General features: G+C 41.3%; 1 protein-coding gene across 3 annotated transcripts in view; it reads right to left on the reverse strand.

Annotated features, from left to right (window-relative positions):
- Positions 1 to 243: 243 nt before the first annotated feature.
- Positions 244 to 26,092, reverse strand: part of LOC119775559 (potassium voltage-gated channel subfamily C member 1-like) — a 110,324-nt gene continuing 84,475 nt past the window's right edge. Inside the window, exon 5 of one of the 3 annotated variants that reach the window (XM_038273578.1) lies at positions 244 to 2,050. In XM_038273578.1, coding sequence (XP_038129506.1) covers positions 2,037 to 2,050 — 14 coding nt within the window. In that variant the 3' untranslated portion in view covers positions 244 to 2,036. Of the gene's footprint in view, positions 2,051 to 7,420; positions 7,772 to 9,073; positions 9,934 to 26,092 lie in introns of those variants that run through there. The other 2 variants (XM_038273577.1, XM_038273576.1) reach the window with 2 other exon arrangements.

The following is a 26,092-nucleotide window of genomic DNA, read 5'->3' on the forward strand; positions in this document are numbered from 1 at the left end:
AAATACACTGCAAAAAAAACTAAATATTTCTTCTTAAAATATGTTCATTTGTTCTTGAATTGAGGAGGTAAAAGAGACATTTTGCCAATGGAAGAAGACAATTTACACTTAAAATAAGAAAACACAATTACATTGTCTTATTTCAAGTGCATATTATCTAATTATCTTACTTTAAGAGTAAAATTACTCATTCCATTGGCAAACTATCTCATTTACATACTCAAATTAAGGGTAAATAAACTTAATTTGAGAAATCTTTACTTATTTCTAGATCGTTTTTGCAGTGTAAAAGTTTTAATAATCTGAAAAATATTTTAATTCTCCTTTTCATGCCAGATTTCTCAGTTAGATTAGTGTGTTTGTTTCCCATCAGGGCCTTTCTATCATTTCATGTCACCAGAAATCAGCTTTATTATGGTATTTGAGTTATTTTAGCTGATTTCCGACACGTTGTAGAGTCAAACCAAAGGAAATCAGAAGCCAAACGATGAGAAAACAACAAAAAAAGGAAGATTAGGATAAAGGGAGCGCAGACACTCGAGCGATCAGTGGAAGCACAGTTTAGTCTGATCGGGTAGGCTCGCCTGTTACTGGCACAGACACACAGCTGCCATCGGATAGTCCAAGGTGTTGAAAAAGGCTACAAGAAGAAGAAAGAAAGGAGGAAGAGGAAAGCAGCCATGTTGGAAGTAGTGGTAGCAACAGAACGACGGTCCAGTACGACCACAATAAATGTTTGCATTGTTCTTTTTTGAAACAAAGGGTCTCCTTGTTACGATGAAGCGCTCTCCTGGTTTGTCATCATTTTTTAAGCGTGGAGATCTTATTAAATAAAAAAGACAGTCTGTGGTTTTTAAACACAAAGTAAACACATTTGAATATTTCAAACTGTTATTAATAAGGAGAGATCAGAGTGGCTTGCAGAAGTCATGCAAAGTATTCATGCTGGTAAACAATGCCTGTTCGTCATTGTCATGTCTGTCCCTAGAAAAGCATAGCATAGATGTTCTCCTAGTATGGCTGATGACCTGCTGTTCTGTCGTCTTCCACGTCCTGGAGGAGAACGGTTCTGCAGGGCGTCTCTTCCTCTTCGCTCACTTAAAGGACGCGTGTCTTCATTCATTACGTCTCCAGAAAGTGCTGTTTCCTGTACAATATCTTCTTTTTTCACCAGCAAGTCAAAGGGGTTCAAGGCAAATGATGCATCTTTTTCTAAAGGTACTTAGTAGAAAAAAATAGATTTAATCCCTCCATGACATCTCATTTTTATTCATCCTTCTGATTGCGTTTTTCTGGATTCAGTTGTTATAATTCATGCCATGCAACATTTGCTAGAGAGGCGGAGCAGTTTCAGCGCTGAGAGAGGGAGCGGAGGAGGTGCGGGAAACATGGAGGAACATCCGGGAAAGACCTTTCAGCTAGCCGTGGAAATGTGAATGTTCCTGCTTGTTCCATCTCATATGTTCATCCAAGCGTCTTTCTTTGGTTGGAAGTTGGAGAAAAATGGAAGAGATCGTGACTTTTTTTAAATTTTACAGGAAACCAGCAAAGGCTGAGGAGATTGCTTCATCTTCTTCCAGCTGCTACCCTTCAGTTCTCTCCTATGGGTCCTTTAGCTGAGTGCAGGAAGCTTTGCAAGAAGCAGTACCTGTAATTCGTCTGCGTTCATACAGATTCAACAGTTAAAGGAACTAAAACACACTGGTGGGGTTTACTTCAAATCAAACACGTCATCATTAAAGCAATAATGCTACAAAACTGTGGAAACGTTGACTTCCTGGTTGATGATCTGTAGAGACGTGAAACTGTGAAGCTTCTTCTGTGCTTTGCTTCAACGTCTGCTTGGAAAGAGATTAAAGGTCTCATAGCTTTAAAATGTTGGGTTTTCTTCCTGTTTGAGAACAAAAGCAAACTCTTTTCTCTTCTTTGAGCTTTTCTTTCAGTTTCTACATGGAGACATATGAGGGGGGAAGTGGAACAACAGAGCTGGAGAGATTGACTGTTTTCCTCTCCATGATGAGGAGGCGGAGGTGGAGTTAGAAGCTCAGCACTGCAGGGAGAAATTAAGACAAACATCAGTCAGAAAGAACAGAATCAGAACTCTTTATCCTTTAAACACCAGACTGAAGGGAAATGCCATTTTTTCATAGTAGTAAAGTCAAATTTTTTTTTTTTTTTATCCATTGTTGAAAAAATCACAATGTGTTTCCTTTGGTTGAATTTTAGCTGAAAATAAATGGCATCCAGTTCTGGTGTAGATAAAGGTCCGATAAAGGGACACTTGGATGATGAAAGTGGGTAAAATAAAGCTTTGTTTTTTTTTGACTTATTATGGAAAATATATAGTGAAGTTAAATAGTTTGGCAGCAAAGATAAAGACTAAAAATATGCTAAATATCTGAACGCATCTAATTGCTGCCACCAAATACCAATCAGACCCAGAGAGTCAAAAACATTGCAATTATTTTATCCACCATCACATCAATTATTGCCTCAGCTGTAAAAACAACACCCAGTATGAAACCACAAAACATGCAAGACTTTTTGCCAGAAGCATCAAACCTAGGTTCAATTTTGTTTCTCACTATAAAGAGATTTTATGCTAAAGTTTGGGAACACTTGATAAAGATGATGATTAAAAAGCTTTGAAATAAAAACATTTCATTATATTCTGTTTAATCTCACACTGTAAAAAAAATCCAACCTTCTCTCTGGAGGATTTTTGCTTTGTTGTGAGCAGAGCATTTAAACGGAGCGCCGCGCGATTCCCGCTCACCACTAGGAGGAGTTCGCTCAATCGCTCCGCCTCTCGAAGTTGCGCCAGGACGCTCCATGCACACTGAGAGGCTGATGGCCCCTCGTTACCCCCCCCGTATACTACACGACGCACGATCAGGCGGAAAGTCGACCCAATCTAATAATTCTCGCACGACTGGAAAAATCGTCCCGAAAAGGGCAAAAAATCGTACAGTGTACGCCCGGCTTAAATGTTCAGAAAGGCTGAACGGCTCAGGCACACCTTTTTTCTGGAAGCTCAGGCCCCGTCCACACGAAGCCGAACCCTGGCCTAAACGCACAAATTTTTCACCAAACCAGCCTCTCATCCGTACGAAGCCGGCGTTTCGGGGGTCTGTAAACGATCTTTTTTTTATTCAGCCTTCAGAGTGGGAAGATTTTGAAACGCCGTTTTCGCGTTTCCATCTTTAAGCTCTAACCGCATTTTTTTTTTTTCACGCATGCGTCATAGCGTCGCCTCTAAACACGCATGCGCGACACAGTATCGCAACAACAATGGCGCCGTACTGTGTTGAATGGTTGCTGCTAATGCTACTCACCCTGCTGTCGGGCTTACAACAGAATCTTCTTCTTCTGGAATATCTCCAGGAAGAACAGAGCAATATCGACGACATAGTTCAGCACCTGAATTTGACTGAACCACCAAAATGGACCCGCAGGGCAACCATGTATAAATATTAGTGCGCATGCCCAACATTTCGTCGCCTATTTTTGCTTTGGCACCACAGCGCCACTTACAGGCCTGGCATACATTTTGCAGCGTTTTCATGCATTCGTGTGGACGATCACATTTATTTTACGTCTCCGTCTTTACCACAAACGTTCTGAAAAATATTAGTGTTTCGTGTTCGTTTTGACTTCGTGTGGACGGGGCCTCAGTTATTTAATTAAATTCTCCCTAAAACATATTTTTTTTTTTTTTTTTTTTATAATCACTCCTTCGCTGCAAAGAGACGTTTAACCAGGAGGCGTCACTCTTTCAGCAGGAGTTTTCCCTGTTTTCCTCCAACCATGTTTCTGTTAGACATTAAAATTAGATCTGTTTGCTGAAACAGAAGCTGATTTTAGCTGCACTGCAAAAATCGGAAATCTAAAGAGGTCATTTTGTCTTGAATTGATGAGAAAACTTTGCCAATGGGATAAGAAAATTTACATTTACAATAAGAAAAAATATTCCATTGTCTTATATCAAGTGGATATCATTTTATTATCTAATTTTAAGAGTAAAAATCCTCATTCCATTGGCAAATAAATTTATTTACCTGCTCAAATTAAGGGTAAATACACTTAATTTAAGAAAATGTTACTTATTTCTGAATCTTTAGCTCCAAAATAAAATGTTTTATCATCAAAATAACAACAAGTAGTTCCATCACGTCAGACATTTTTCAGACAAACTTTTCATTCTTAATCTGATAATTTCCTCCTCATACGTTTGAACTCAAAGTAAAGGTAGGATCAGTGTGAGATCAACCAAAGTAACTCACTATTCACATCTTTATCAACATTTAGTTAAACTAACTCTAAACTGGAGAGATGCTGCTGGCAAAGAGTCCGTTGTGATAATTACAAAGCTAAAGAAAAATACAGAATTGCATTTTTACTTTACCACAGGCACACATCTTTAGAATGATTGTTCAAGAAGCATCGCTTTTATAATCTGGTTAAAAACCAAAGTAACAAGGAAGGAAATTGGCTGCTGATAATAAGCTGATTCCAATGCAGAGGTTTTGTGTTATTGTGTGACCTTTGTGGCATTATAGTAAAATAAAAAATGACCTCAGTACGAAGCTCCCAAAGCAAACCCGGCATGCAGGAACACCAGAAACAAAGCTTGGCTGTTACACGGGTTAATGCCTCTCTACGCCACACAAAGAATTCAAATGCAGAAGTCATTGAGGCGGCCGGTCAGTTCTCTGAGAGGACGACAAAGACCAAAATCTACCAAACTGCATCAGAGTTCAGTTTTTATACCAGAGGACTTCAGCCGACCAGAACCAGGTTGAAGAAAATAAACCCAGTAGATGGAGGGATGATAGATTAAAGTAGTGGAAGAGCTGCGGCTGTAAGCCCGAACTGCATCACGTCAGTGATCGGCTTTAGTTTGGTTTGCTCACATGACCTTCTGCAATCAATCAACCTGCCACCGTGAGATGGAACAAGCTGGAGGTGGAGTTTGGGAAAAGCTGTTTGGTCCTGGTTCGGAGCAAACAGAGGAAAGGAAAAGGACAATGAACACGAAACCAAATGAAGGGAAACTAAAGTGCAACGGCAGAACACGACCACAAACACGAGGTGAGGACATACAACGGAAACAGTGTGCTTTCCATTCTTACATGACGGGGCGCCAATTTCCCTTTGTTTTCTTTCACTTTTCCTTCTTCCTCTCCTTTCTTCCCTGTTGCTCCGTTGACAGGATACTCAGAACACATCAGTTTAAAAGCACCGCTCTCCTTCTTCAGTAACATTTCAGTCCAGTCCATCATCACTTTTTCCCTTCCTGTCTCCTCCTTTGTTTAGTCCCCTTTTTATTGGACATCTTTTCCTTGTGCAAAGCATTCATGCTACTGTTAAATGGTTTCTATCTGTATGAAAGGCAGGAGTCTAACAAAAGTAATATTCTGTGATTTGTGGAGGGAAATCAAGGGGACTTCACAAGAGGCCAGGAGGCAGGATGCATACATGTACAGTGAAGGTGACATTGATCTGGCATAAACATGCAAACATGTTTATTTTCTTACATATGATGCATCATTTGGGGAATTTTACAGAAAAAAAATAACATTAAAAGATATGTACCTGAGTTATCAATGCATGAAAACAAAAGAAGCTGAAGAGTAACTGCCTTAAACCGCCTTCCAGCAATGCATCTTAGTTCCTGCAGAAACTACTACAAATACAACGTTTATATTATCTAAGACATTTTTTTATCTTTATCACATCCAGGATCAAACATTTAAAGTCTGTTTAAATTTTGGCAGAACTGTGGCCAACAGTCAGAGGTAACAAAACGCTGCAAACTTCTTCTAAATCAAATCAAAATGACAGAGAAAAATAAGAAGAGCAGTAAAATGGAAAAGAACCCAGATCTGCCTCAGAAAAACCAAACAGTTTCCTCTTCTAACACTCTATTAGCAACAAAGAGTGAAGTCTGATGAACTCTTCCATGGCTGTACAATATTTCAGCATTAAAGTGAATAAATGAAGGAAGCAGGAGAGTAAAAGCAAATAAAACGATGAACGATTTAAGAGGAAACTTTGTTGAGAAGCGGCGTCGGAAGGAGACAGTTTTCTCTTTAACTTGCAGCAGAGGATTAGAGATGACATTTTTTTTTCTTCTTTTAAAGTTTCTTTAGTTTCTTTACATTAGATTTCAGCTTTTTTCTTTTTCTAGCATATATCCAAAAAAATAAATAACTTTCTGAACAGTTTTTCTTATATAGAAAAAGCAAATAAAAAGTATCTCAACAGCAATAACAAAGCAGCTTCATAGCATTTACTAGAAATAGTGCCCCTTCCCATCCTAAAAAAATAATTTAACCCCCCCCCCCCATGTCCCTATCCCCGTTACAGTATCTAGGCTGATCTGCTCCCACCAGCATGCATAACTTCCAGTCGTCCCTCTTTTTCTTGCATTCACTAAGGTTACTTTGTTCCGCATGCCGCTGAATGTTGCACGACGCTTTAACGTCTAAATGTTCTATAGAAATTCCTTATGCTTGAAACTAAAACGTCGAACCTGCTTACGTTATTATTCACATATTGGTGTACCTGTTGCTCGCGTTGGAAGACCATGCAGAAGCTACATATTTACAGAGCTGCAACAAGCAGAGCCATCTGGTAAAGTGACCACCGTCGTCATGACGACCAGTTTAGCGGAAGACAAGAGCCGAAAAAAAAAAAAAAGGAAAACTGGAATTTTTGAGAACTAAAAAATAAACAAACTGAGTGTAAAAATATAATCCTCTAAATAAACTGAATTTATATCTGATTTAAGATTCCTAATGATTTGTAGAAATCTGGTGTCCAACTGTTTAAAAAAACACAGGTTTGTATGTTTATTTATATTTTATCTGTTTCTATGACATATTAAATCATAGATTTAATAAAACACAAAAAAGAAATGAGCTTTTTCTTGCATATCTAGTTCTAATATTTCTGGTGGAGGTTTCTTCCTGTTCAAAGGGAGTTTTTCCTCTCCACTGTCGCTACAAGCATGCTTAGTGTGAGGGATGGCTGAAGAGTCAACGAGTCGATGCAATCAGCTGGTTTTCCTTAGATAGAAAACTTTGAATCAATCTGACTGGATGAACTGGTTGAACTGGAAAGTGACCTGAGATGACATGATGTGAATTGGCGCTATAGAAATAAACTGAATAGAATTGAATACTGTTTAACTCTATAAATCATCTTGCTGTAAACTGTTCCTAATGGATGAGTTTAGCCCGGCTGGCGTTCCACACCGTGGCATAATTAGCTGTTCAATTAGCCGTTTTTTAACATCGGTATTAAATTTTTAACCCTTTTTTTAACCTTTAGTTTTATTATTTTAGGTCTATGTCTCTGATAAACATTAACAAATGTTTACCTTATTTAAAACTGATTCTTTTTCTCCCAGAACAGAAGAACAAAAATTAAGAGTTGGTCAATTTTAGTCATCAAGTCTGATTAAACAAAAAAATTGTACCAAAATTTAAACATCAGAGAAAAAAAACACAGTAAATTAAAGGTGAGACAAATGGATGCTACTGAAGGTCAAAGGTCAGTTTTTCAGTAAAAGAAGGTTGCATCTCTGTTGAGAGGTAGATGCAGGTCAGGATTCCCCTCAATCTGCTGTAATCCCTTTAATCTCAGCTGCTTTTCAAATATTGCTCCTTGTTGTTTCCTTCTTCTTCTTCTTCTTCTTCTGCTGTGTGGATCCTGCTCTTCTTCTACCAGGGGCTGTCGCTCCAGTAGCCATTCATGGCTCCTCCGACTAAAGCAGTCGCACCCGGAAAAAAAAAAAAGACAAGATGGACAGACAAAAAAAAAAGGAAGGGTGGGGGGATGGGGGGTAGAGTTTGGGGTAAAAACAGGGGAAGACAGAGAAGCCATAAAGGGAGAAAACAAAAAAATTCTGATTCTGGTTGCAGATTCCAGCAGTAATGCTCAGCATGGCAGTGGTGGGAAGTGAAATGTAGATCAACTCAGACCTGTGGAAAAACCTAGCTTCCCTCCCCAATGCTGAGCTGTACGCTCTGAAAACGTTAGAGCATGTTTACGTCTGTTTGAAGGACGAGCAGAAAATCAGACTGGAGCTAAAACAGCAGCTAAGACGGAGGATCGATTCCCCGGATTAACAGGAACGTCGCCTGATGCAACTCGCCTTAACCTCTTACACCCTCAGGGGGTATAAATACATTTCTGCCTGACAAAAACACACAAAAGTAAATAACTTATAGCCTCACAGCTATTAGATTTAAGAAGAAACTTTTGGTACGTCTGTAAAGGTAAGATGTCATAGAATGGTTTTCTGGTCAGCACCATTGTAGCTTTGACCCTGCCTGAACTATTAGGGACAAAATAAAAAATATTTTGCATTTTTTGAACCTCGCCAAAATTTTCTTTGAAATAAACATTGCAAAACACTACCAAAATATTATTTATAGCACAAAAAAGTAGTACAGACTTTTAAATCTAAATGTTGTGTAAAAATATACCAAATTTGGACTCAATCAGATGAATCATATTTATTTTAGAATGGTATTAGTGAGAAATTTCTTAGGCGGAGAGGCCATTTTGGCACATTTATCCATAAATGTCACCAAACTGTGCCAAATATGTTTTTTACATCAATACTGGGGGTTTGGTAAAATTACGAGGTCACGTAGCAGCTGGACCCACCGGTGGGTCCGTAGGGTTCAAGGGGTTAACGAGACATCAGGCTGAAACCAATCGTCATGTGACCACCTGTACAGCTCAGCGTGTGGAGGCGTGCTCAGGTGAGAGGGCAGCTGATGGGGGTGGAGCTCTGATAAATATCTGTCGATACATGAATGCACTGAATATGTTCCTGTGTTTCCCAGTGGGAATAAAAAGGAATGTTGCATGCACCAGCTCTGCAGTGTTAACCCCTCTCCACATTAAATCCTAACAGCTTGTGACACACAAGAAAAAGCTCCTCAGCTCTCCCTATCCATCAACCCATTAACCCTCAATAAAATGCTTGTTTCATTAAATATTTTAATTCTAACTCAGATATAATTAAACCTGCTCAGACTTTGTGGCTTTTGTCTCCATAACATAAAATAATTTCCTCTAAAACCTTCATCTGCTGCTGTTTGGATGGTTTAATATTTATCAGCTAATGTTGGAGTTTTTTTTTATTTTTTTAGGAAAAACAAAACTTCCTTTGACTCGTCTCCATTTTACTGCATCACCGTAGCAACAAACAATCATAAACTATTGTCTTATTTAAGGTGCTGAGGTGCTTCAGTTAAGAGGTTTCATCCCTAAACGGTCTCAGTTTTTAATCTCCACTACTATATATATATATACACCGTTACTTTGAAAATGCAGCTAACATACCGTAGTTATTTGTTAGTTTCCTCTGAGTCTCAGTATTAATCATAGATTCTTTTTTTTTCTAAATTCACATCTTATTTTGAAGTATTTCAGTTATAGTATTCTTGCTTTTTGGGGTCATGGGAGGTCAGAAAAAGGCAAGAATGAGTACAGATTGACTACAGGAGAGCTTACTGTTTTTAATCCTAGCTAACCAAGGCTATATCCCTGTGAGTGTTTCAGTTACTGAGTGTATTTTCGAATACATCTGCAATCGTTTATATCCTTATTTTGTCTTACAGCTAATCTCTAGAAGTAAACAGTTAAATACAGCTCTGGCTCAGATGTTTATGTTCTGAAGCAAATAAAGAATGAAAGTTTTATTGCTTTTTGTCTTCATTTGCCGTGTTTTCTTCCCTGCCGGGTTTGTTTTTTGGCCAAGCTACAGGATGGAGGGGATGGGGGAGTGGCATCGCCTCAGGCCAGACGGCTCAAAGGTCTCAAAGGTGGAGTTGGTGATCGGCGTGAGGCGCAGCGGGACCCCCATCGTCCCGGAGATGTTATTCAGACTGCGGGACTTCTCATAACCTGTGACTGCATCCGGTCCGCGGGGCCAAAGGCAATGGTAGAAGCAGAGTGAAGGTCGTTCGGGACAGATATTAGAGGGTGATTATGGGAAACCCAAGGTTTGGAATGGAGAATATTTATTGATGTGATGTTATGATGGCGTTGCATATCAAATACAGGAACCATTTGTTACATATGAAAGAAAAAACAAAACAAAAGTTCCATTCAAAGCACATTTGTTCCAGATTGAAAAGGGGTATTTGTTGAAAAAAGACAGATGGATGGAAGGACAAACAGATGAGAGACAAACACAGACAGACAGACAGACAGACAGAGACAGGACAATCTGTCAGTTGCCATTATATTAGAGAGCTAAGCAGAAATGGCACACTGCAGACCAAAGGTGTGTGTTGAAGGCGGCCGATGCTTCGTCAACATGGAAGCATTCACATATTTTCATTAGTTTAGGCTCTTAGGTGGCATCTTAGAGGAGACGGGCACACTGGAGCATTTAAATCATTCAAAGAACTGTTATTAACTTTTCTTTCCACTGTTTTAGCATCTAGAAAAAAAATGGAGGAAAAAAAAACTCACTTTGAAAAACAATGAACAGGATGGAAGGACAGACAGAGAGAAGAAAAGACAGACAGACTGACTCCTCACTGTGAAAAAACACCAGCGGGATCCACATTATAGCAATTATCCCAAATTCTTCTCTTTTCTGGTTTAGGTTTTATACTTTTTGTTTTGATCAAACGAAAACTGAATGACTAGCTAAATGTAATATTTGGAAAAAAATATTTTGTTACTTAGAATAAGATGCTCAAACGAACAAAAACAAAACAAAAAACAAAGAAAAGGATCAAAAGAACAACTCAGATGTTTGTATTTTTAATTTATTATTGTTCAGATGAATGGATGTTAAATATTTTTTTATCTTAAGGAAGGGAGCTGCAAGTGGAAGCACAAAGACTGAAGACGTTTTCAGTCTGATGCAGATTGTTTATGTTTACCATGTTGATGCTTTTCCTGAAGAAAAACTGCTGTGAAACCCCAAGTTACCTCTAGGGGGCAATGAACCATCTGCTGACTGGCTTTAATATTGCATTGCTCCTTATTTTCTTAATAATAATGAACCAGCTGATGCTAAAATGCACTTGAATTGAAGGACAAGCAAAGCATGCAAAAACAGTTACATGCAGTGGCAGCTGGCCAATAGAGGGCGCTAGGTGCCAATAGAGGGCGCCGCCCCACTCACTCAATGACCCTGATTAAGACATAAAAAACACATAAAAATTTTAATATAAAATTAAAAATATTTCGAAATATATTAATATATATTTTTAGGTGTGTAAGATAAATATTTAATTTTTAATCACGAGTGATGCTGTTTTATTCGTTGTCTGATTAGTGACGTATCCAAAGTAGTGCAAAAACCTTCACCCAATAGACTCTGGTAAAATGTTTTCTATGCGCAGCAGCTGCTTTTCAAAGCAAAGATAGGAGCGTCCTGATGAGCAACTTTATTTTAAACCTCCTCCCTCCACAGCGCTGACGTCACATCCGTCTGTTATAAACTGCAGCTGATTGACAGGTTTATAGAATTATTTAGCTACAAGGCTAGGCTAACTGCATGCAGCGAGGCTAAGGCTTTATTCTGATTTCCCTGCCTCCTTTTAATAATCCCAGGATCTGACCCAGTCCTTATCTATGCTGAGCTAGCATAGATAAGGACAGCTACAGTAGCAGCCTTTCAAAATGGCCCTTTCCAGTCAAACGGCAGCTGAACAGCAGCCCACTTCCCAACAAATCACAGAGGAATTTTTATTCTGACTCCAACCTTTCACTGAATTACAGGGTCTGACCAGGAGATGGCGCTTCTCTAATAATGCCTAAAAATCATGACAGAAAGAATATTTTACGACAAAGATTGATGTTTAAATATGAATCATAGGGAACCAGCCAAGGAAATTGTGGAAGTTTTGAATGGCTACTACTGTATGACTGATTTAAAGCACTTTTCAGAACATTTTAGAATTTATTATTTTTTTTGTTGTGCTACCTTAGTATACATTTATACTAAGGCGACAGTGGCGTTGGATGTTCGAGTTTGCCCTGAAATCGAAGGGTTGACGGTTCAAGCCCCGACTCTGACTTTCAGTGTCGTTGTGTCCTTGGGCAAGACACTTCACCTGCGTTGTCTACTGATGGTGGTCAGAGGGCCCGTTGGCGCCAGTGTACGGCAGCCCCGCTTCTGTCAGTGAGCCCCAGGGCAGCTGAGGCTACAATGTAGCTTACCACCATCAGTGGGTGTGTGAATGACTGAATGACTGTAGTGTAAAGCGCTTTGGTCAAGTCTCCTGACTTAAAAAAAGGCGCTATATTAGTACATGCCATTTACTATTTTACATTTTATTGGTTTTTGGTATACGTCTGCTTTGGAGCTATAGCGCCCCCTTGAGGAATCTCCACCCTCCCCACTGATTACATGTACTCAGCTGCATTGCACCATTTTTTTGAACTGATAAAATGCAATTTGGTTAAATTTTGTTGAATTAAAAAAGGAACCTAACTGAAGGGTGAAGTGTACTGTGTCGAATCAAATGATTGCTGTTCATGTTTTTAACTGCTGGGCGTTTAGTGATGGATGCTTTCTATAGGAAAGTAAAGCGGTCCGAGCCATCCCTGAGACAGTCAACACCACTTTTATTTTATTTATTTTTGTTGTTGTTGAAGGAACCAAGGGCAGGCAGGAGGTCCGAGGAGCATTGGGAGTTTTATGAAAAAACAAAACAAAAACAAGGCTAGAGAAAAAGAAAAAAACAAAACAACCAAAACTAAGTTGGTGAGACTAATAGGTGTGACACCTATGACAGGAGGAACATTTTAAGATAAGTGCATGAAAGAAATCAGCATTTATAGGCTACATCCACACAAAGCCGAATAACAAAAGTTTTTTGTAAAGATGAGAGTAATAGGCGTTGTAATACTTCTGCCACGCCACTGGGTGGCATACCAATTGTTTTGCCCAAGGTTAGTTAGAAATATTTCTTAATAATTTAGTTTAAAAAGAAACTACAGTATTGGGTTATCTGTATTTTATGTTGAAGGCTGATTTTGAGTTAGCAGTGCATTGAGGGTAGCAGAGGCAGTGGCAGTTAGGAACAGAGAGAAAGCCTGCCTATTAATGTAGAAACTTCGCCTCCTGTGTCGTCAATCTTTGCTAAAACTTCTGAAAGCAATGGCTTTTCACTCAAAGCTTCCATTGAGCTTCACACAAAATTAAATAAAATTGTAAGAAGACAGTAATAAAGGAGCAAGACGCTTGGCTTCCTGGCTCATGAAAATTGAGTTTGACTTGCTGTTAATCTGGGTTAAAATACACAGTGTATCCAACACGTAGTGATAACAGTAAACCAGGTCAACCAGTAAACCAGGAGGTAAAGCAAGAAGAAACGGGGATTAAACAATGAAAGCAGAAGAACAAACGCAGAGACAGAAAAGCTAAATGTATACGTTTATAATCCATGATAAACTAAATAGATTCTGAAACAGGAATTTCAAAACTGCAGCTCTGCAGTCCACTGTGCTCTGCATGTAGGCGGTGCTGAGGTCTATGTTTGCAGCAGGTTGTGATGATAGGGGTGTCAGGATAAAGGTGCTGCGGGGCATTGGAGGGTCCATAACAGAACAAGAAAAGATGCAAAAACTGCTATGACAAACCAAAGACCACCGGGACAACAACACTTAGATCTGCCAAAGAAGCTATCGCAAAAAAAAATCCCAAAATCCAAATGATCGTACCTATCTGCATCCATGGAGGCCAAGAAATGGGACAATTGCTGCATTTAGTATGGTTTCGTCAGTCAGTTGGTCGGTCGGTTGGTTGGTCAGTCGGTTGGATGGTCAGTTGGTTGGTTGGTCGGTCAGTTGGTCGGTCGGTTGGACGGTCGGTCGGTCAGTTGGTAGGTCAGTTGGTCGGTTGGTTGGTCAGTTGGTTGGTTGGTTGGTCAGTTGGTCGGTCGGTCGGTTGGACGGTCGGTCGGTCAGTTGGTCGGTCAGTTGGTAGGTCAGTTGGTTGGTTGGTCAGTTGGTCGGTTGGTTGGTTGGTCAGTTGGTCGGTTGGTTGGTCGGTTGGTTGGTCGGTCAGTTGGTCGGTCGGTTGGACGGTCGGTTGGTCAGTTGGTCGGTCAGTTGGTAGGTCAGTTGGTTGGTTGGTTGGTCAGTTGGTCGGTTGGTTGGTCAGTTGGTCGGTTGGTTGGTCGGTTGGTTGGTCGGTCAGTTGGTCGGTCGGTTGGACGGTCGGTTGGTCGGTCAGTTGGTCGGTCAGTTGGTTGGTCAGTTGGTCGGTTGGTTGGTCGGTCAGTTGGTCGGTCAGTTGGTTGGTCAGTTGGTCGGTCGGTCAGTTGGTCGGTCGGTTGGACGGTCGGTTGGTCAGTTGGTCGGTCAGTTGGTTGGTTGGTTGGTCAGTTGGTCGGTTGGTTGGTCGGTCAGTTGGTTGGTCGGTTGGTTGGTCGGTCAGTTGGTCGGTCGGTCAGTTGGTCGGTCAGTTGGTTGGTTGGTTGGTCAGTTGGTTGGTTGGTTGGTCGGTCGGTTGGTTGGTCGGTCAGTTGGTTGGTTGGTCAGTTGGTCGGTTGGTTGGTCGGTCGGTCAGTTGGTCGGTCAGTTGGTTGGTCAGTTGGTCGGTCGGTCAGTTGGTCAGTTGGTCGGTCGGTTGGACGGTCGGTTGGTCAGTTGGTCAGTCAGTTGATCGGTCAGTTGGTCGGTCAGTTGGTTGGTCGGTCAGTTGGTTGGTCGGTCAGTTGGTCGGTTGGTTGGTCGGTCAGTTGGTTGGTCGGTCAGTTGGTCGGTTGGTTGGTCAGTTGGTTGGTCAGTTGGTCGGTCAGTTGGTCGGTCAGTTGGTCGGTCAGTTGGTCGGTCGGTCGGTTGGTTGGTCAGTCGGTCGGTCAGTTGGTCGATCAGTCGGTTGGTCAGTTGGTCGGTCAGTTGGTCAGTCAGTTGGTCGGTCAGTTGGTCAGTCGGTCGGTCGGTCGGTCAGTTGGTCAGTCAGTTGGTCAGTCGGTCGGCTGGTTGGTTGGTCGGCAGTGTTGTTTTTTTTGTCAACAATGACAGTTACTTAATTGACCCTCCTTTTCTATATATATAAATCAGTTATCGCTATATATAGCGATAACTGATGAGCTAAAGATGGATCTTTGATGACGAAAACATGACGACTCATGAGTGAGTTTTCGTTGCTAAGACTAAATAAAAAGTCAGCAGGTGGTCAAATGTTTAAAATGGATGATTGTGCTGTAGACAAGCTGTTAGACAAGTTCAGCAGTATTAGCTTTGCTCCTGTTTGGCCACGCCCACCACCTGCCGTGCAGCGGTTCACATTCTGCATGACCACAGATGGACCTTGGCAGCAGCAGAGGTTGTAAAAGTAGGCTGGAATAGTCCGGTCCGCTATTAAATTCGTTTTTGAGCGGCTTAGCTCAGACTGCATTGTACGCTCCCCCCTTATGGTTCGCTCTCAGCAGTATGGCTCTTCCTGCTCTCGCTGCTTAATAAACTATATGTGGCTGATCATCCTCTGCGAAGCAAAAAAAATCCCTTTGTCTAACTATCTAGATTTTTTTTTTATCCAGCTCCCAAGAGGTGATGCAAGACCATCTTTAATTTCTACCTAAATTGTATCAAAAGCAAATATTTCATTGCATTCAGTATTTTTTTAGATAAAGACCCGAGATTCTTTTTTAGAGTAATTAAAATCTTATTGATCTGTGTGTAATGCATAATTCATAGTAGATCAGGAAGTGTTTGCTTTTGGATGGAAGTCTTTTTTTTCTAAAACTATTCCTTTATTGTACATTTTGTTAGCACTTCCTTGTTATTTTAACAACTTTTGTGAGACACATGAAGTACTAAGTAATTACACTTTCACTGAGGGACCTGTATTTTTTCTGTAAGAATTTTAATCATTTGAAAAGTCCTGTATTAGATTGAGGACTCTAAGAGCTGTTTTAGTAGCAGGAACCGACCTCTTCATCGCTGTAGAACAGACTGGAAATGAGATTCAATGCTGCATCATGTATGGAAAAGAAACCTGAGACTCATTCCTCTTCAGCATTGATCTTTCTTTCTAATGCCTCTCTTAACCCATCTCCCACTTCTAGAAATGGACATTAATCCAATTCCAAAACAGCCTGTTGCTTTGCCTTTAAAGGTTCTGTAGTTGGACGTATGAGCCTAGATAAAAAGCACAGGGGTTGTGCCATGTATTGGTTTGGTTGCTTTCTGACAAACTCTTTAATGGTTGTTGAACATCTTATGAAACAGCTACTTTTTGCTCACTTTGTGGTTTTCCTTGAATGTTATGTCTGATGATAGATGGTCAAACTGGTTGCAGTGGCTGGGCAGGAGTGAACATATGGACAAAACTGTTGGTACCCTCTTCATAATGAAATAAATGCCCACAATGGTTACAGGTATAACTTAAAACTGAAAAAAGTAACAGAAAATAAAAACTCCATAAAAATAAACAAATGAAAATCAAACATCGTTTTTAACCGTGCTTTAAATGAACCCATGAAACAGGCCTGGACAAAATGACCAAAGGGACGTGTTAAATCTAGGTGTTTCCACTAATTAGCATCAGATATGTCTACAATTTAGTGATCAATAGATCAGAGGAGGGAAAGAAAACTACTGACACTGATGTTAAAGGTAGACTATCAGACCATCTCCAGGCAGATTGTTGTTCCTGTAGCTTCAGCTGCACAGATTATTCAGGAATTCCAGATCCATGGGACTGTAGCCAAACTCCCTCCCTCAAATAATAAACAAAGCCAGACTGGAATTAATCAAAAAATTTGTTGAAAGTCAACAAAGCTTCAGGGCGAACATCCTACAGATGAGTAACATCAGCTCTATGTTATAAAGATCACTGTCCCTACTCTAAAGCATGGAGGAGGCTGTATTATGTTCTGGGGCTGCTATGCTTCATCTAGCACAGGGTGTCTTCAAACTCTGCGAGGTTCAAAGAAATTGAAAGACTATCAAGCGATTGTAGAGAAAATGTGCTGCAGTGTCAGAAAGCTTGGTCTTGCAGGTCATGAGTCTTGAACAAGATAATGACCTAGAAACGAACGGCTGACAGGAAAACTCAGTAAAAGCTTAAAAAAACAATCCACTGGACTTGGTTTCCAAGATTTGAAGACGTTTCTCCACCTCTCCAGGAAGCTTTCTCAATTCAAATGTCTGGATCCGCAGTGAGTTTGAGTCTTATATAGACAAAGCCTTGTATCGCTTGGAAACATGCAAATGGACACCAATGAGTGGGTCGTTTGGTTCCATCGTTAGCCTGCAATATCTGAAACCTGTCTATGATTCTGAAGGTCGGTCGTTAAAGGGGGGGATTTTCTCCTGTAACACCATAGACAGGTTTCAGATATTACAGGCTAACAATGGAACCAAACGACCCATTCATCGGTTTCAATTTGCATGTTTCCAATCAATACAAGGCTTTGTCTATATAAGACACAACCTCACTGCGGATCCAGACATTTGAATTGAGAAAGCTTCCTGGAGAGGTGGAGAAACGTCTTCAAATCTTGGAAATCAACTCAAGTTGATTGTTTTTTAAACTTTTACGGAATGACTATGACCTGGATGACTGGGAATCTTCATCAGCATACTGACAGGAAAACAATGAACTGTTCTCTACGAACTCTGACCTCAAACCTACTGAGCATCTTTGGAAAGAGCTGAAGGCAGCCTTCAAAGCTGAGACTCCTGGAGAAGGAACAGAATAGCTGCTGAGAGGAGCAGAGGTCTGACTTACAGGAACAGGAACCATTAATGGCTGCAGGTCGCTACCCGGTGCCGGTAGCACGATCCGTACCTTCAGCTCATTTGCACAACCAGATCACCCTCGATTTCATTTTGTACAGAAGACCTAAATTACGTTTTTTCCTCCCTAAAAATAGTAAGCATACTAAACTATAATGCGTTAAAGGTTTAATAATATATCTTCTTAGAAAATAAATGTATGTATTAAAATCCTTTCTGTTTTATCACTCCTCTGTTCCTGATCTATAAATGAAATGGGATCCTACGCTACTTCCTAGAGCTAATTTTTTTAGCTTTGGATTTAAACATACAGTAAGTTTAGTCTTTTTGAGCTGTATTTTTTCCTTTCATGTTAACATTATGGTATACAGTGCATAATCTAAATAAAGAAACTACTAAAGTGCAAATAAACTAACCTGACTCCGCCAGATGGATTTGCTCCGCATATCCATCTGGAAACCTTCCGTTGAAGTAATTTTGGGAAGGGGCGAAAATACTGGTTAGCTGATTGGCCTATGCTGGTGATAGACGGGCCAAATAAACCAATCAGATCAACGAAGCATATGACGTACTAACAGAGCGACGACGAAGAGGAGCCAATTGATAGATCAAACTCTTGCCGAAACCAGTCGGGAGAAGAGCAAAAACATCTTTTCCTCTGAGAAAAGCCTCCAGAGCAGTGTTTTGCTCTTCTTTCAGTGAAGAAATACTCTGTAATTCCCATAAAACGTGCTTGATAGCCACGCTGACGCTAGTTTCATCGGCTGAAGCCGCCATGTTCTTTAGACTGAACTGTCGCGCTTCTCGTTGCGTCACACATCAACCCGCCTCAAAGCCAACGCTGATTGGACGTTCGTTTGGTGAACGGCTCCAAATTGTCTTCAACGGAGAGTCTCCAGACTGACTAGCGAGTGAAACCTTGAAAGCTCGCGAGATCAGGATGGTCTCGCGAGGCTACAAATAAACATGGTTCAATCATATTTTGCCGGACTGCACTGAACATGTACAATGAGATGTAGAGAGAAATGTGTATTAGATTTCTTTAGTAATTTAAGGACAGAACCAAGTCATTTTAAAACCATAGTTACATTATTTATGGCGACATGGATGAATATCTGCTTGCACCTGGGCAATGAGCTGATGGTACGAACTGTGCTATGGGTACAGATCAGGTACTACCAGCATCCATCCATCCATCCATCCATTTTCTTCCTCTTTATCCGGGGCCAGGTCGTGGAGGCAGCAGTCTATGCAGAGATGCCCAGACTTCCCGATCCACCCCCACCTCCTCCAGCTGCTCTGGGGGGTCCTGAGGCGACACCAGGCCAGCTCAGAGACGTAGTCCCTCCAGCGTGTCCTGGACGTTCCAGAGGCCTCCTTCCAATGGGACATGCCTAGAACACCTCCCGAGGGAGGCGACCAGGAGGCATCCGGAACAGATGCCCGAGCCTCCTCAGCTGGCTCCTTTCCACGTGGAGGAGCAGCGACTCTACTCCGAGCTCCTCCCGGGTAACTGGGCTACTCACTCGATCTGGAAGGGTGCCCCCATTTTGGCCACTTGTATTCACGATCATGTCCTTTCGATCATTACCCAGATCTCATGACCATAGGTAACAGGGGGGGAACGTAGATCGATCGGTAAATCGAGAGCTTTGCACCCCCAGACTCAGTTCCCTCTTCACAACTACAGTCCGATCACTGCTGACGCCGCACCGATCCGTCTATCGACCACACGCTCCATCCGTCCCTCAGTCCTGAACAACTACTGTTGGTTCGCCTCCAGCAGCGAAGCAACATATTTGTCCAGGCCTGTTTCATGTTTGTTTTTAATTGTTTATCATGTTGATCCCTGGTTGAGAAGTAAAGTCTGACTTTTATTTTGTCCATTTTCCTACATTTTTATTTATCATTGTCAGATTCAAGTTACTTCTGCCACCATTGTGGGTTTATCTGAAATAAGCTTAGGACATCAGGTGGTAATATTCTTCTGCTCTTACTATTTCACCTTGAATCTTGCCTTTGCTTTGTCCTCCAAGTGTCATGAATCACACCTGTTTGGATTTTTATTGTTTGCACTTCCCTGTTTTCCGTGTTGCCCATCACCTCCCATTTGTATTTAGGTTGCTGATCCTACTATCTTCTTCCTTGGTTCTTTTTTATCATCACCAGTTTCTTTTGCATCTGTATGTTCATTGTTCTTCATTTTAAAAATGCATTAAACAATTAAACAAAGAGAGGAACAAGGCAACAAGTTTAGAGGCCATCGTTGCATTTCAGTAATTCAAAGAGAGAAAAATATCCTTGGGGTAAGAAAATGAGGTAGCAGCTATCACCATTCTTGAGGTTAAAGCTATTGATTCTACCTCCAACTAGAATGCTGTTTGTGCATCAGGGGTGCAGTAATAAACTGCGTGCCATGCAGGCAGTCTCCGAGTCTAACACCTTACCCCGCTGAGTGCAAGGATCAGCAAACCCTCGCACTGGCACACCTCCAGCCTGCTTCATGGCTTCAGGAAGGACAGCGGCTCTTTTGTCTGGTTAAATGGTTGAGTTGACCTTGTCTTTGAAATACCAACACCTGCTGTATGCTGCCTCCAACTCTTGTGTTCAGACCGGGCACATTTTCAGCATCCAAACGTCTGATTTACAAAGACTATGGAGGACGGTGGTGGGAGGTGCAGCGCTGCGTCCGAGTGTCAGGAGCATCGCATCGGAGCGTTCTGGCATCAGAACGTTCAATGGTGGAGTTCACTAAATTTAACTTCAACATCTAAATTTAGATGTCTGCCTGTTTTCCAGTGTAGTCCTGTTTCTCTGACTGTGACTAACTGGATGTGCTCTCTTCATCCTCTGACATGGGAGCTGGCTCGGAGCTCGTCTTTTGTATGCTTTTATCTGCCTGTACAGTGTCCTTGGGTGTTGTGATAAGGCGCTTTCAAATAAAATGTATTATTATTATTATTATCGTCTTTTGTATGCATTTTGTATCTATGCTTCTTTTTCTATGTCTGCTTCTGTCTCCTTGAACCCCAGTGGGCCTCAGCAGATGGCGCTCACACTGAGCCTGGTTCTGCTGGAGGTTTCTTCCTGTTCAAAGGGAGTTTTTCCTCTCCACTGTCGCTACAAGCATGCTTAGTGTGAGGGATTGCTGAAGAGTCAATGAGTCGATGCAATCAGCTGGTTTTCCTTAGATAGAAAACTTTGAATCAATCTGACTGGATGATCTGGTGAACTGGAAAGTGTCTTGAAATGAGGTATGTTGTTAATTAACGCTATAGAAATAAACTGAATTATATTGAACGCCGGAGCATCAACCAATCAGAAAAGCTGATCCAGGAGTTTGTTGGGAGAGACAGACTCTACCTGCAAGCTGTCCTCGCTTCTGCAGCATTCTGCAGATGAAAAATAAATAAATATCAAGGCATTAAACTCAACAAGTTAAAATAAAGCTGGAAGAATAGATTGTTATGTGTAAGAACACAGAGCAGCTCTGATCATTATTGCTGCACTAAAAAATTTTTTTTTCCTGAACTAAGGAGAAACTGTTTATAAATACCCAAATTAAGTAGAAATTAGGGCTGGGCAATTAATTTGCAATAAAATCACAATTTAGCATAATGCTAATTTTCAAATTGCAAAGGCACTCATTTTAGTCACATTACATTTAACAATAATATTGATTTAACTTTATTAATGTCACACTGGAGAAATTCCCCTCTGCATTTGATACATCCCCTTGGGGAGCAGTGGGCTGCCATTGTGCGGCGCCAGGGGAGCAGTCTTTGCTCAGGGACCGAGAGTTGCTGTCTGTGGGTGTGGGGCTTGAACTCAGAACCTCTGGGGGCCAAGCGCAACGCCCTAACCACTAGGCTGCCACTTCCCTTAATAGTAAGAGAAATTAGGCAGCCTTTTAGGTGGCAGCTTAAAATAGTTTTCCCACGACACAGAAGGAAAGAGACAGTTGCAGGAAGTAGGAACTTTTTCACAGAAAGTTTACAGTAAAGTCCTGCAACAAGATAATGAAAGAACTGAAACTCTCTAGTGAAACATCTACATATTTGTGCTTAGTGTGAAGGGCTATCGCAGTGAAATTGGCTGAAATTAATCGGAATTTAGAGTTTTGGAAAAATAATTCAGCCCTACTAAAATTGTCAACAACCAGCCAATGAAAAATATTCAATTGTACATTCTGGTACTTGCAGTTTTTACCAAAAAATGTTAAAAACTCTTTCTATTCACTTCCAGTCAATAGGAACGATAGCAGGAAATCCCCCACATTTCCAGCGCTGTTTCCCGGTGATACGCTGGAGGTCTGGAGCTCCCAACAAGAACTGCAGATTTTAGTGGGATTTTAATCCTGATGAACGGATGAACAGAGGATGTTTTGGAGGTGGACTTTTTCACTTCTAAATGGGTTAAAACTATCTAAAACTCTCTAGCTTGAAGCTAGCAGCAAAACATGTGCCTTAGGAATATCCTGAGATTCCAGCTAAGCAAACTTCCTGTCTTTTTCTATGACTTCGCTTGTCTGTCCTGTATTTTTCCCCAGCATGCACCAGATGCACTTGGAACACTGTGTGGTATTGATATCAATGGCACCATGTCCTCCAGTCTGCTGTGTACTGGTGTAAGTATAGCCTTGATTAAAGTTGAGAGCACAGCACTTTATTCAGTCTAGATTTCTGCTGCTCACAGTGGTTGCACGCAGGACTGCCTCTGCCAGTTTGACTGCTTAGATTCTATAAATTAAAGTTTTCTTTTTGGATTTTTCTCCATATTTTTCTCAGTTAAAGGCTCCTCCAGGTTCAGTGTAATACAGATAACTACAGGAGATCCCTTCTACCTACAGCCAATAACACGTACAATCCACATTTACCGTATTTTCACGACTATAAGGCGCACTTAAACGTCTTTTTTTTCCCTCAAAATGTGCAGTGCGCCCTATGGTGCGGTGCGCCCTATGTGGGTTGTAACTGCGACTTTTGAGACCACCTCATTGAGGAGATGATGAAAGAGTGGCTGAATGTAAGGAGACCAGGTGTTTTATTTTTTCCACTCATCACCATCGCTGTTAATATGTAACTCCATGCGTGCCCATCTCACAGCTGATGTGAAAAACATGGGGAAACAAATTAACGCTGTGCTCGCTGTTCAACCGCTCGACATCGGTGTGAACCGGACCCAGCAGGTGCAGCAGAAGCAGCGAGTTTACATGCAAAGTCAATGGTTGACGCGCGTATAGGCGCAGCAAAAAGTCCCGCAGCGCGTTTTGAGCAGCAGGAGCGTTTAAGCATCTGCCAACGCGCTGCTGCTGCTCGAGATGGAAAAATTGAAGTTTTGCTGCTGGACGCGCCGCATCAACCTCAGACCCCCACATACCAGCGGTGCGCCGACAGGAGAAATCCTTTCATCAGCAGCCTCTAGGCTGGGCAGCCTCCGGGTTCACGCGGTGGATGGTAGGTGTTTTTCATCTAAATAATTTAAACTGCAGGCACCCATAAAAGCGAACATATTCCGTCGACAGGTTTCAGGATTTTAAGTTAATTTAGGAGTGATCACAGCGCTGTGTCATCTGCGATGTGTCTGTCTCACGGCCAGCTGCCAGGTTTGATTAATACTTTTTAATAAATACATGAATAAAGCACAGTCATACTCAGTTTTGCCCCCGCTGTATTTTTAAATACGCAGTAGAGGTATTTAAAGGTAGTAGAGGACATGTACCTGTATATAAAAAACGCGCCCTATAGTCCGGTGCGCCTTATGTGTGTGTTAAATACAGAAATGGGACACATAACTGAGACTGCGCCTTTTAGTACGGTGCGCCTTATGGTCGTGAAAATACGGTAAAAGTCCTATGAGATACGATACGATAGCATTTAATTTCCCTTTGGGGTCAATAAATACATTTTTCATTGAACTGAAATGAAAAAGCCCTGACTCTGTTTGACTTTCTGACAATACCTGCAGACGGGGGCATAAAGAAGGGTGGCAAAAGCAAAGCAGGTGGATTAGTAGTGCTTGTGAACAACAAATGTTGTCCTCCAGGACAGTCTAGATATTGAACTGTTGCCAGGAACTTTTCATCCATAATATCTACTTTCACCATTATTCTTGCAACTGCCTAAGTTCCATCATTAGCCGCTGCTGAAACTGCGTGCAACGCCTTTAGCACAGATGGTGCTGAGCTGAAAACAGCTAAACATATTTGTGGCAATAACTATATGGACTAATGTGGTCAGAAATAAAGAAAGTAATCAACAATTCTTTTATGGATCAAACCGATTGAAATCAGGAAAGAGCAATCACTAGGTTCAGTTAAGGAACATCCTCAGCATTCTTCTCTCCTGCCCAGAGTCAAACAGATATCCCACCCTCCTTTGACCCCATGCTTCCCCATCACACCTGAAATGTTTTATCTTTCATTTGTGGATCTTTGTGTTTTGTCTGTCCTCTAGTGGGTGGCCACTAGAGGACAGACCACTGGAGATTGACTGAACCTGCCATGTCCACACATACATGTTTAATGGCTGATATATACTGGCGTGTTGGGATGTAGCACTGGTCTGTGCATACTGTGTGTGAGTCCATAGAAGCTCTGTTCCCTTTTATATGTTAGGAATCCAGTTTGTATGGTCTTTTTGTGTGTTTCCTTATCTCCACCACCAGGAGGTGCCCTGTCTTCGTTGGGCCTCCCTGCACACCTGCGGCTCATTGGACTATTATCTGGAGGAGTATTTGAGGAGTAGGCTGTCACTACCTCAACATGAGAGTTTGCCAGTTTTGGGTACTCTGGCCAAGCTGAGATTAGCAGAGTCTAACCTGAGCTTTGTTTCTCTGAGACTTATGTTGTTTTTGTCTTTGTTCTTTGACAGGAAGCCTTCCTGCACTACTGGATACCTGGACCTTCTCCCCCTTGAAGGAAAAACTGTGTTCAAACTGAGAAGGGAAAAACCTCCACATAATCTGTTCAAGTTCCCAGCGGAAATCCGGGTGACAGTCCGCTCCTCCGGGTCCTTCATGCAGCTTGCTTCTATGCTTCAGGGTTACAGATAGCTATCCTCTCAGACCGGCTCCAATATGCGCCCATATCCTGTGTACTCTTAAAGACACCAAGGCTGTCTTGATTAGATGACCTCCATACACACCCTGACATCCACAATGTGAAGGAAGGCCATCTACTCTGTCTAATCTGACTAACAAAATAACAATGCACATGATGTATAAAAGAATAAACCTAAGAAACGAATGTCTACTTGTCCGCTCTCCTACGTGTTTCCTATTCTCTGGATAATCCCACGTAGACTGGATTCAAGGATTGACAAGAGCCCCCTCAAACGTGAGTCCCTCTCCTGCGTATATTTAACAGCAGCCAAAATTCCCTCGGTCCCTGAACTGATCTCTGTGATCTAACCCTTCTGACTTCCAGTTCCGGTTCACCAGTTCACTGAGTTCTAGATCCAACCCCAGGCCTCATACCACAAATAAACCTGTTAAACTTTTCTCCGTGGTCTCTGAGTGGTTTCTCTGCATTCGGGTCAGATTCCTTAAACTGATCGTGACATTATAGTTGGAACAGATGTAGATGCAGTACTCACGTAAACCACAGAGGGACAGTGATAAACATAACGAGCAGAAAGGCAGAAAAAAGAGAAGAAGCAGTAAATGCACTTTCAAAATGGCTGCACACAGAATTCTTTATTTAAGAATTTATGATTATTGAAGAATAGCAGCTGTGTTTATGGCAGCTACACAGAAATATACAGGGGAATAAAATGGTAGGTTTACCTGATGCTTCATTACCTTGAGTAGAAATGTTGGCTATCCAAACTAGACAACTTTTTACCTCTACTTCTTACATTTTTTGCAATTATCTCTACTTTGTACTTCTTACATTTTAAAAATAGACTCATTAGTTTTGTTTCATTTAAGATTATTTCTTTTATGGCCTGAGAATGTTGTGACTTTATTCTCATAATGTTATGACTCTAGCCTGCCTGTATTACGCCATTGCAGTGGCCGCTGGACAAAAGAGGGCGCTAGGGCACCGCGTCACCCACCCAATGACCATGATTAACACATAAAAATTTTATATATATATATATATATATAAAACTTAATTTTAAATTAAAAATGTAAACATCTCGAAATATTAATATATAGTTTTAAGATGTGCAAGATAAATATTGAATCTTGTATGACTACTAAAGTGTCATTTCATTTTTCGTCGGATTAGGGATGTATTTCCGCCCTGGGGTGCAATAATCTTTGCCCATTGACTCTCATTAATTGTCTCTCCTCTGCAATACAACCATATAGGATGGCCCTGAGCGCATCTAAGCAGGAACCTGAGGTG

Source organism: Cyprinodon tularosa, unplaced genomic scaffold, assembly GCF_016077235.1.
Source record: "Cyprinodon tularosa strain WSP-4 unplaced genomic scaffold, ASM1607723v1 ctg878, whole genome shotgun sequence".
Classification (NCBI taxonomy): domain Eukaryota; kingdom Metazoa; phylum Chordata; class Actinopteri; order Cyprinodontiformes; family Cyprinodontidae; genus Cyprinodon; species Cyprinodon tularosa.